This window comes from Anguilla anguilla, chromosome 15 (genome assembly GCF_013347855.1).
Source record: "Anguilla anguilla isolate fAngAng1 chromosome 15, fAngAng1.pri, whole genome shotgun sequence".
Taxonomy (NCBI): domain Eukaryota; kingdom Metazoa; phylum Chordata; class Actinopteri; order Anguilliformes; family Anguillidae; genus Anguilla; species Anguilla anguilla.
Genome location: NC_049215.1, coordinates 13210918 through 13223592, shown reverse-complemented (window position 1 = coordinate 13223592; position 12675 = coordinate 13210918). Strand labels below are relative to the sequence as shown.

The window sequence follows — 12675 nt, the reverse complement described above, 5'->3', positions numbered from 1 at the left end:
AATCTGCAGGACCGTGATGTTGCCTTGATGTTTCTTTCACAGCAACTGATATCTTTTGAGAGGTTTCTCCCCCTGACATGATCCTGAAAGAAATTATATTGCAACAGATAACTTTCTTGGTTTTATGGTCATTGATGTCTTTTGCCAAGTAATCTGGAATCATGTCCAGCTAACTCAGCAATCCTGCATTGTGAAATACCCCACTGGTGAAAAGAGAAGTTCAAAAAGATGGTGGAAAAAAAATCACCAAATTGGTATCACTCAAACCAAACACTCTCACTATGTTCTTCATCTACTTGTTCCCAGGGGGGTATCCTGGGGTCTGTATCACTAAACAGGATTACTGAGTTAGCAGGATAAATGCAAGGAGTAAGACCCAGAACAGCTTTTTTTATTTTTATATTTTACTTCAGGCCATGTTCCAGATTTTGGAGGGTTCCAGGATTTACTCAGTGTAGTTATCCAGCTAACTCAGTAATCCTGCTTTGATACAGACCACAGAATGTTAACTGAATGCTTTAAAATAGAACTAGGGACTGAACTGAACATACAGTGAAACTGCTCACAGCCTATATTCTGTGGCCTATGTAAGTACCCTGAACTCATTGCAGTACCTCACCCAACCACAATCCTAGGGGAGTCAGTGTTTCTGCCCCATGACACGCTCTCTGAAACATCTCGCAAGTGCTCCAAAACCTAGTGGTCCAATCAGAGTGGAGATGCTGTGAAGGGGAGGGGTGTCATACTGAGGGTGTTGCAGGCAGGAAGTGTCCCACACTTGAGTCATTGCAGAACATTCTGTTAGCTTTCTAATATTCACTCTGTTCTGTCAAAGTCCAGGTGTATGTGCCCCTCCCTTCACAAGAATCCCCGCCTTCATCCTGTTAGCAGATTCTTCTCTGGTGGTTAATCTGCCCACACAAGGTCAGCCTGCGGTTTGGCACTTCATTTCCACATTTTAGAGGGGAAGTATGCGTGAGTGAGTGTGAACTTACAGTAATCACTGTGTCACTCACACACACACACATGCATGCACGTACACATACAGAGTCTGTAATGCAACAGGAGACAGAAAAAGGTTTTTGTAAGAATTTTTCTATAGTCTGATATATAGTTCTATGTTCAAATCTACATACAGTACAGACATGGTTGAAAGCTTGGAATAAAGAGCACCCCTGTAAAATGACTAAAAAACCTGATCCTATGGGAGTCACATACAGGGCATATTTCAAAATATTTTTTTATACATTAGTGATTACATGTACTTCTGACATTGGATGAAATCTGATTTCTTTTTCCAGTATCCCAGGATGTCTATAACACCAGGAAAAATAATTGGAGTGGATTGAACAAAGCAATACAGTTTGATATGCATTTCCACAAAGATGAATCCATGTGTCCCCAAAACCTCTACAAATTTCTCCAAACTGGAATGTTGTGCTTCCCCCCCGCCACCCCCCCAACCATATATCACTTCCAGAAATGATTTATAAAGTGTGGTACCCACTGAAACCCTACATATGACATTCCTTATTTACCCAGTCTCTATTTGGCTAAGCCCCAGTATTTTAGTCAAAAGGTGTCCTTCTGTACACATAACCTACTCATAATGTTCACTTATCATGCACACGAAATTCACTTAGAAACAATCAAACCACCTGGTTTTACCTTCCTGTGCCCTCTGACCTACTTGTGCTCAACTGTCAGGAGAAGGGGAAGGAGGGGGAATCAGCTGTAAATAGCTCCTCCAATTTTCACATGCAAACAATGGCTGTGTGAAATGAGGAAGAGCCTCAGGCACTACCAAAGACAGTGACAGAGGGAGAACTAATTAGTGAAATGAGGTGGCATTCATAGGTGGAAGAAACACATGGCAGAACTTTTACCATGTGACCCGTGGACGTTCCACCTCTAAGAACATAACCACAATATGAAAAAAAAACAACATTTTGATTGCTTCAGTATTAAATGTATTAATATACAATAACAAAATTGTAATATTGGCCAATTCATTGATACAATACATTAAAACCCACATTTAAAACTACTGAAGTAAAGCTTGTGGTCCTGAAGTCCAGCAGCTTGCGGCCTGTCCCTGCTTCAGTCCCTCCACTCTGCCACAAATGCAGCTCTCATCAGCCCACAAATGAAACAATGCCCACCCATTAGATAGCTTTGTATGTAAAAACAGCATCCGCAGGCGGTTCCCCCACTCACAGCGCACATTACCATCGTGGCAAATGCCCATGACCGGCTAGCCGCCCACTTCCATTTGCCACTTTAACACATCACAGTTTACCACTTCACATGAGCAGGCAGCGCGCTCTGTACAGTATGTACACAGTTTAGAGTCTGAACATCTGATCAGAATAGGATGTATATACTTTTTATATATATCCTTTTTTCTCTTACAAAAGGTTACAGACATGCTCATGATTTTCTCTCAGTTCCCATCCAAACCTCAACGATTATGAGCTAAACACAGAAGGGATCCTAGATCAGGTCTCATACAGGCCTGGTAACTACGGATTCAGATGACCAAGCAGCGTACAGCAGCTGGTCTGAATATTGTAGTATGCATGCTAAGGTTAAAAAAGAACTAAGGGTAGCCAAAAGGCTCTATGAAAGGCAAATTGCAGAAGATGCTGAAAGTCATTCTAAGCGTTTCTTTCAATACTGTAGTAGGAAAAGGAAAGTTAAAGAGGAGGTTAAGGGCATTAAAAATAATGACGGAGCACTGCTTTGTAAGAATAAGGATATTGCTGATGCCCTAAATGGCTACTTTGTTGAGAGTTTTACCAGAGAAGAGGTTACTAATAGGGCAGAAGGCACATTCAATACTCAGAATGTCTTGGCAGATATTGAGATAGGGGATATAGAAGTATTAGATAAATTACATAAACTAAAGACAAATAAAGCAGCAGGCCCTGATGGCATATACCCAAGGGTACCAAAGGAGTTAAGTGAGATAATTTTTAAACCACTAGCAAGTATTTTCAGACAGTCTTTAGAAACAGGAGAAATACCGAATGACTGGAAAGAGGGTATTGTAATACCAATATATAAGAAAGGGGACCATACTGATCCAGGAAACTACAGGCCTGTCAGTTTAACTTGCAGGAAGCAGGGCTTATATTATATACTTAGATTTCCAAAAAGCATTTGATAAGGTACCACATGACAAACTCATTATCAAAATGAGGACAGTAGGAATTACAGGAGGCATTTCAGAATGGGTTCGGAACTGGTTATGGGATAGAACACAAAGGGTAGTAGTAGGAGGGATCTTATCTGAGCAGGGTATTGTGGGAAGTAGAGTTCCACAGGGATCAGTGCTGGGTCCACTGCTCTTCCTCATTTACATAAATGACCTTGACACGGACATTGAAAGTACACTAGTTACATTTGCAGATACAAAACCAGGAGGTTTAGCCAACAGTTTGGAATCTACTAAAGTAGTCCAAGAAGATTTAAACAGAATCCAGAAGTGGGCAGAAACCTGGCAAATGAAATTCAATATGACTAAATGTAAAGTTCTACATGTGGGGAATAAAAACATAGGGCAGGATTACTTTATGGGTGGTACAACATTAGAATGTGCACATGTAGAAAAAGACTTGGGAGTAATAGTTCATCACAGCCCATCAGGGTCTGGTCAATGTGCTGTAGCAGTAAAAAAAAGAAGCCAACAGGATGCTGGGATACATAGCCAGGAGTGTTGAGTATAAATCGAAGGAGATCATGCTCACCCTATACAATACCCTTGTCAGACCACACTTAGAGTATTGTGTGCAGTTCTGGGGACGTACTACAAGAAAGATATAGAGGCGCTGGAAAAGGTCCAAAGACAGGCAACCAGATTGATTCCAGGTATAAAAGATAAGTGTTATGAGGAAAGGCTTGAGATGCTTGGACTTTTCAAGCTTAGTAAAATGAGACTTAGGGGAGATTTGATTTGAGGCTTTTAAATTTATTGAAGGGATTAACAAAGTGAAATACAGGAAATTATTCAAATTGAGTTCGGTTAGCAAAACGAGGGGGCATAAATGGAAACTGGCAAAGGGTAAATTTCACACAGACTTTAGGAAATATTTTTTCATACAGAGAGTGGTCAATGTGTGGAATAGCTTGCTTGGACATGTAGTGGAGGCAGAAACATTGGGGGTATTCAAGGCCTGGCTTGATACAGTGTTAGATACTATTTAGCTTTTAGGTAAACTAAGCATTAAGTACAGTTTAGTGGTAGGAATAGACGAGCAGTGTTGGGCTGAATGGCCTGTTCTCATCTTACGTTATGTTATTTTATTTTCATTTAATGACCAGTTCAGATACACTAAAATTATTCCACTTGATATTTACTTAAATCTAGTTCCCTAACCATCATTCTACATCATCACCATATTATCCTCCAGTAAATGCATCTAGTAAATGTACATTAATAATTCCAAAAGGAAATGCCTCTCTTCATTCAATTGCATTTTGCTTTATAGATTTACAGGTACAAAGAAATGCTAACTGTACTGCATTGTGGTTTCCCTTTTAACCGTGGCGAGAATTTAAATGTGAAATCACAACGCAGTACAGTATCTGTGCAGTTCCCTCAGACACACCCCTCTAATGAAACCCTGCAATAAGGCTGCATGTCTGTAGTGCTTTTCATCTTATGATCTCAGTGCGCTTCAGGCAGCATCAGTGTTTCAATGACAGCACTTCAGTTTCAAATGGTATTCCGCAGTTTGAGTTATGAAGCTTCCCAGCATCCCAAAATGGCTCCCATGATAGTAGAAGACAACCAAAGCAGATGTAAGATATAACAAACACAGGTCAAATGCTTCGGCAGGAGGGTCTTGTTTCCGTGCCAGAGGGCAGTCTAAAGACTCATTGTGACATCACAGTTATGCCATGCTGCACACAGGCCGACTCTGTACTTCCGTCAATAATTTTCCACAGAAATACCAGTTCTGCAGCTGACAATCAGCCAGGAAGAGGTATGCATAACTTTGGGAAGCGGGTAATAAAGGACAGCAATGTTTTAACTTCCCTTTCTTTGATACAGCGAAGAAACGTTAGCCCACACCCTTGTTTGTCATTATTATGGCTGCACTGGCGCTAAGAGTTCTTGTGACTGACAAGATGACTACTTTCGAGTGAAACATTGCCAGGACACCAGATGAGGAAGTTAGGCAACCTTTCCATGAAGTGTAGTCTTTATTTCACAATTTCCAGAAGAGTCTGAAAAAAGCTGAAATGCATCTGTTCACACACACGGTGCTGTAAGACACAATTGAACAGGACAAAACAAATGTTTCTTTAAAAACAAACACAAAAAACTTGAAAGAACACATTGACAACAGCCTTATGAATATGTATGGTGCATAGCCTCTTATCCCCTGGAATTGTTTTAAAGTAGTTATATTTGAAAATTATAATGTACAATTATAATTCCTCCTTTACTGACAGTAAGTCTTTCTAGGCAAGAGAACCTGCTACATTATAGCAATGTATTTTTATTACAAGTATTATTGTTGTTTTTCCCGCATTCCATAGCGGTCTTTGTTATATTAAAAGCTTAATTTTTAGAGCTGCTCAAACTCTCCTCCATACCCTGGGGAATTATATGATGGGCAGTGCCTCACCAATGCTAGATAGATAGATTGATACTTTTACTTGTCCCCGTGGGGAAATCGGTTTTCAGTATAATCACAAGGTCTTTCATCATAACATCATAAAAATCACTAATAGACATACTCATCCACATACTTCACACCTTACAATAAATCTAGTGTATTACATTACAGGCATTTAGCAGACGCTCTTATCCAGAGCGACTTACACAACTTTTACACATCATTTTTACATTGTATCCATTTATACAGCTGGATATATACTGAAGCAATTTCGGTTAAGTACCTTGCTCAAGGGTACAACGGCAGTGTCCTACCCGGGAATCGAACCTGCGACCTTTCGGTTACAAGCCCAGTTCCTTACCCACTGTGCTACACTCCGTCCATTAGTGTATCTAATGCTGTAGTTCAGAGTCACAGAAGAAATGTAGGGGTGCCCCTAAACCCAGGTCTCGAAAGGATACTCAAGCCTGGCTCGAGACAGAAAGAATACAGTTAGAGTACTTTCATAAGGTCTACAAAATACAACGGAACCATTAGAAACTCTGACATTTCTGACACACATCTGCAAAAAAGTGCTTAAACTGGGTAGAAATGCTCAGCATCATGGAAAAAAAAACAGCAAAAGAAGAACAGACCATCTAACCATAGTGTTAAAAAAACCAGGAGTCAGAGAGAGTCCACAGAGAACAGCTGGCAGCAGGCCACAATGGAGATGAGCAGCGAGTGTCCCTGCTCTGCTCGCTGCAGGCTACTCATCCGCCAGGCCCCGGTGGGCCAATCTTTTCACCTTTCGGCTTGCAGGAAGCACCCTAAATCGGTAGGAAATCTCTCTGACAGTCCTGCACATTTTCCCCTTAACCTGCACCCACACAAATGGGATTTTGAAATACACAAGCTAGCCAGGCTGTGGGGTTGTGGCACAGGTACATGTCTCTACATGTCTCTGGAGTGGCACGAGGGCGTGGGCATGCGCTCTGTTTTCAGGTTAATTTGGCCTCTTTCTCCAGAGATGGCTCCTGCCACTGCCCGTTCATGGTTTTAGGCGCCATCTGAGGCGGTTGCCCACATTTCATTTTAAATGCGTGACGTGGCTAAAGCGTGTTACGCTGGGTCATGTGATCACGGCCCCAGTCTGACCTCTGAGGGCGCATGCAATCCTCCAGCCGGCGCCCAGTCAGCCGCGCCCACCTCAGAAGCGCTGGTCACGAGGGGCTGATGGGCTGTTTGCAAGGTCACGGGAAGTGCAGGCTGGGAAGTGGTCCACGGCCGCGCTCTTCAAAGACGATGAGTCATAAATAGGATGAGAGGACTCCTCTTCACCCATGTCATCTTCAATGACACAGACCATCGATTCCTCCGAATCAGGACTGCTGGCGTTCGTCTGGAGCTGCTGACCAAATTCCTCTCCCTCGAAGAACTGCAGGAAGACAGACCGAGACTATGCACAGTACAGCTAATGGATGAGAGAGAGACTGAGAATATGCACTGTACAGCTAATGCACAAGAGAGTGACTGAGACTATGCACAGTACAGCTAATGGATGAGAGAGAGACTGAGACTATGCACTGTACAGCTAATGCACGAGAGAGTGACTGAGACTATGCACAGTACAGCTAATGGATGAGAGAGAGACTGAGACTATGCACTGTACAGCTAATGCACAAGAGAGTGACTGAGACTATGCACTGTACAGCTAATGCACAAGAGGGTGACTGAGACTATGCACTGTACAGCTAATGGATGAGAGAGAGACTGAGACTATGCACTGTACAGCTAATGCACAAGAGAGTGACTGAGACTATGCACTGTACAGCTAATGCACGAGAGGGTGACTGAGACTATGCACTGTACAGCTATTGCATGAGAGGTGACTGAGACTATGCACTGTACAGCTATTGCATGAGAGTGACTAAGACTATGCACTGTACAGCTATTGCATGAGAGTGACAGAGACTATGCACTGTACAGCTATTGCATGAGAGTGACTGAGACTATGCACTGTACAGCTGGTGTAGAGGAAAGATTTAAACGTTTATCTGGTTTGAAAAGTGATAGCTTTAACAGACCAGCAGCAACAAAGGAGAGATGGTCAGTGTGAGACTATGGAAGATTATAGTATAAATCTGGTGAGAGGGACTGAGACTAACACAGAACTAACACTGCTGTTGTAGGGAGGGAGAGACATCTAGACTACCCTTTAATGCACACTGTGGCGATACTGTGTGGTGACTCGAAAGGCTAACCAGAGACCCAGTCTGAATTCTTAACACAGAAAGGTCTGTCTACTGTCCATCCATCTTATCAGCAATCACTAAGGGGGCCTGACCAAGGACAGTACCAGATTATGGCAAATGATGTTCTGTCCTTGGGAATGCCTCTTCGTGAATACTCATAACTTGTAATCTAGCACCAGAAAATCCCCGTTACCAACTGGGACCCCTTGTTGTTAGGATGCAGACGACACAGAAATAATCTGGGAGAAGAGCATGGAATGGCGGTTCTTGTGTAGAGTCAGTGGTAAGCACTGACGTACCCTGAGAATGTGGTCAGGCAGCCCTATGGTAGGCTGCAGGGCCTTCTTCAGAATGTTGTAGTTTTTGTAGATGCCAATCAGGCACGCACATATCAGCACCGCCAGAAGGACCATCACCACCACCACGATCCACATGGTCCTACTATAACTGTCCTCTTCGGGAGGGAGGGAAAGAGAGAGGGAGGAAGAGAGTAAGTGTAGGGGAAACCAATTTAGTCCACACTAAATAAGTACAAAAATACAATAAGATAATAATAAAAACTTATTTTAAAAAAAGAAACTGCATTTGGCACAAAACTGAAAGATGTGGTATGAAGTAAGCCAGCTTCCAGTTAAAGGTGGTTTTCCTATTTGGATTGTGGAAGACAAAACTGTGCGGGACAGGATGTGTTTGTCTTTCACACAACTGGCTCAAACCAGTGGCACCGGTACCAGTTTTGAAGTGGGGGGGCTAGCAAACAAGAAAGTTGCAATGACGCCATGATTGACAACAAGGTCCCATACTTTGGTGTGAATAAAATTATTAGTTGTACATCAAATGTTCACCAATACTGTTATTTCTGTGCGATCAAACACACACTTGCCATGACAAGTCCTTCAAGTTTTAAGAAATTAACTGGCAACTGCCTGCTATAAGGACAGCCTATGTGTGAAATACATAGATAGGCTGGTGCATTTACTCGCTTACTTTGGTCCATCACAGAAAGAAAGAGAATCCTAACAGACATTGTTAGAAATAAAGCATGCTTAAATTGCAATACCATATATCTATTTTAATTTTAAGTTTGTTTTGGTACAGTATGTTGTAGAGGAAGGGGGGCATGGTGCTGCAGTGGGTAGCACTGTCGTCTCACAGCAAGAGGGCCCTGGGTTCTGTGTGCTCTCCCCGTGTCCGTGTGGGTTTCCTTCGGGTACTCCGGTTTCCTCCCACAGTTCAAAGACATGCAGGTAAGGCTAACTGGGCACTCTAAATTTCCCAAAGTTATGAGTGTGTGAGTGAATGGTGTGTGTATTCCTGCTTCTCGCCCAATGCACGCTGGGATCCCCCCCCCCCCCCCCCAGGTGACCCTGCCAAGGATAGGCAGGTATAGATAATGGTTGGATGGATGTTGTAGGGGAGTGCAATGTAACATGTTAAATGTAACATTTATGAATGTAACACAGCTCCTCTGATACAGCCGTAACCAAAAGCATGCAGCAGTAGCGGCTCTTACCGGACTCTGAAACAGCCATACAAACGGGCACACTCGGATCGCCCTCTCTTCCAATTACGACATACTGCACTTGCACACAGTAGTTTCCTCCAGCCTTCAGGGATTCCAGTCGCACACTGGAGCTCAACCCCTGGCGACTCTCCTGTGAATAATGCAGACGTCATTAAATTGAGACATTTGCGCAATAAGATCAGACTATTTGGTTCCGAGTGCGCAGTCTGCAAGGAGCCACTGGTTTGCTTTAACATTTTTAAAAATTATTTTCCAGCAGCGCGCACACACACAGACACACACACAGAGACACAGACACACACCTAACCTAGAACACTCCAGAACTGGCTGCGAGACAACCACCTTGTGAGTAACTGACCTTCCGGCCGGCAGCTTGCTCCCAGAAGACCACCACGTATTGGAGTTCGTCCTCAAATTCGGCCCTGAGCTGGGGAGACGGGTCTGTGATCTGCACCAGCAAGCCGCTGGAAATGGGAAACAGTGTGACCCCCGGGGGCCCCAAGCGAGCTGTGCATGGGGAGACAGGGAGAAATTCCTGAATTCTACTGCAACGGCCTCCTCAGCTTCTGCCACTAAATGCGCAATTATGGAAGTGGGAGTGAGGGGGGGATGCAGATTAACTGCTGACAAGTACAAAACTCAGCACACTCCACCACCAATCAGTGGCTACAGGCAGTGCTAAGGGCTTGTGACTGTGCAGTTCCCTCAGACACACCCCTCTAATGAAGACTGCATGTGCTGTCTCACAATCGCAGAGCATTTGAACATCAAGGCAGCAGAATTCATTTTTAACTACAGAACTTTGGTTTTAAATGCCATTCTGCAGTTTGCGTTATGAAGCTCCCCAGCATTCCAAAATGGCCCCCATGAGAGGAAAGAACAACCAAGGCAGAGGAATTACATACAGATAAAAGATCAATCGGAAGAAGGGAGAAATCAACAAAGTTACAACAGTCTGAGGAAGTACACAACTTCTAAATCACACAGCTTACAGGCTCTGTAAACAGTGGAAAGAGAGATCGGAAAGAAGATTGCCTCAGACCGACGGCTGAACAAACTGAATAAGGCTTGCTAAATAATCTCCAGAACTCCAGCAGCTAACACAAAGGAGGAGCACAAATCAAAGCCAAAGGGATCCTTACTCTCTTCTGTGGCGCAGAATGGTTTGGACGTGCTCCAAGTGGAGGTCTGGTTCGCACTCTCTGCTCGGACCCTCAGAGTTAACCGTACGGGGGGTCCGGCGACAGAGGTGATGTCACAGTGCGTGACATTGGTCGGCGTGCATGACAAAACATTCTTCCAGCCGAGCCAAGCATCGCTGAATGTGACAGAGGTAAAAGTTAAACACAAACACAAACACACACGCAATAGACCAAACACATGTAACAATAGGCCAACCGTACAGATCAGAAATGAACGGTGCCACAATCAAAGTAAAGCACAACTGGAGGAAAAAAACTATAACAAAATGACTGTCATGCACAATTTCCATATGGGAAATATTCATACATGTCCACAGTAAAAAAAAAAAAGGTAACAATTAAAATATGGCTGTTATTTATCAGTCTGTCACTAGTGCAGGGGAATCGTGAAACTGTGCAGATGTACACCTGGACATAATCACATTTTATGTATGTCTACTAGGTACACAGGTCACCACTTGTATAGCCCCAAACTTCACAATTAGCAAATTCTTTCTTCTTACTGAGTATACTGCCAGCATTAGCAGCCAGAGTAAGAGAGCCCTGCAGACAGACATGAGGACTGATTTAGTTTATAATACTGTTTGCAATGTTTGCTCATCCTGCTGCTGGTTCCAGTAACATTTATCTTGATAATAAAACCGATTTACAGGCTGCAAGTCTTCCATTAGGCACCCTTCCGCTCAAGAATAAAGTTCCATGTTAAACCCACAACAGTCAGGTCCTAGCTGCTGGCCACTGCACAATGTGGACTGGAAATGGTGTACTCACAAGTAATACTGCACTGCATACTCCACAGCTGAATTCTCTGGCACGGAGCTCCAGAGGAGCACATTGCGCAGGTTCTCCGACGCAACTCGGACATTTTGGGGCGATGGCAACTGCGACAGTCCCACTGGACACAGTGACAGAAATAACATAGGGTCGTAGAAAAATCGAAACACTTTTTTAGCTTTTCCATTCACAGACATAGATACTTTATTCGAACCTTTTGTACTGGTTTTAACTTGACAAAATGTCACATCGAAATCCAGCTAACTAGTGACTACTAATAACTACGTTACGAGAGAAACGTTGTAGGAAACTACACTGAAATAAGATAGATCAACCCGAGATAATACTGCTGGCAACAAGATCCATACAGCTCTTTCTTATATAAATATAATGCATAGATGAAGGGCCAACGCTACACATACATAACTAGCAACTAGAAATGCGGTTTAAAATGTTTAGCAAATTATCGTAATTCAGTGAAACGTACAACAATAGCCCAAAAACACGACGACGAAACATCTTAGCGATCTGACATTGGCTATTGAGGGACGATTGTTAGCTGTTAAGTCAAAGGCAATGCATTTTATTTAGCCAGTTAGCTAGCTTCTGTAGCGCAATCAGCTAAACAGCTGGCCTACTGTATTTTTCATATGTAGCTTACATCAACGAGATCGATTTTACCTTTAGAGATTACTTGAAGAACAATCAAAATGTTTATAGTTTCTTTAAAATACATATTTTCTGCGGACCATTGTCCTTCCTGTTTGCTAAATTCTCAACGTTCTTTCCGTAGCTTGCCAACGGCTGCTCCTCCTTTTCCGTCAATTCCCACAAGCAGGAGTCGGGCGCAATCTCGGCGCAATCTCGAACGCGCCCGGTTAACTCTTTGGGCAAGCGGAGGCGTAACTTGGTTCAGTCCATTCCGGAAGACAACCATAGAAAACCGCACTGAAAACCGAGGCACACGTTTTATGGAATATTGCACTGTGATGAGTCAAACGTGGTATTCTGTGACTGAGTCCATGTCATGTCATGTCATGACAGCACTTTTTTTTTTAAATAGAGACGACTAGATACATTTAACACTATGTACATTTTACTAACAAGTCTCTTATGTGGTAGGCTACCTCATCAAATGCTTTTTGGAAATCTGAGTAGCCTAGGCTATATACTATCGTAAGTCTTGTTATAATCAAAACACGTGGTAGCTTCTTCAAAGAATACCAGAAGGTTTGTCAGGCATGATCCCTTAGATGTCACTATTTTACGAAACACTTCCAACTTGTCTCTAATGATAGATTCCAGTATTTTAC

General features: G+C 43.0%; 1 protein-coding gene across 1 annotated transcript; it reads right to left on the bottom strand.

Annotated features, from left to right (window-relative positions):
• Window positions 1-5179: 5179 nt before the first annotated feature.
• On the bottom strand, window positions 5180-12224 carry LOC118214504 (interferon alpha/beta receptor 1-like). Its single transcript, XM_035394507.1, has 7 exons — window positions 12044-12224; window positions 11360-11483; window positions 10529-10704; window positions 9745-9893; window positions 9375-9516; window positions 8161-8315; window positions 5180-7044 (listed from the first exon to the last, which is right to left on the bottom strand). Exons 1-7 carry the CDS (start codon window positions 12096-12098, stop codon window positions 6817-6819), a joined length of 1029 nt encoding a protein of 342 aa, XP_035250398.1. The 5' UTR covers window positions 12099-12224; the 3' UTR covers window positions 5180-6816.
• Between the last annotated feature and the right edge of the window lie 451 nt (window positions 12225-12675).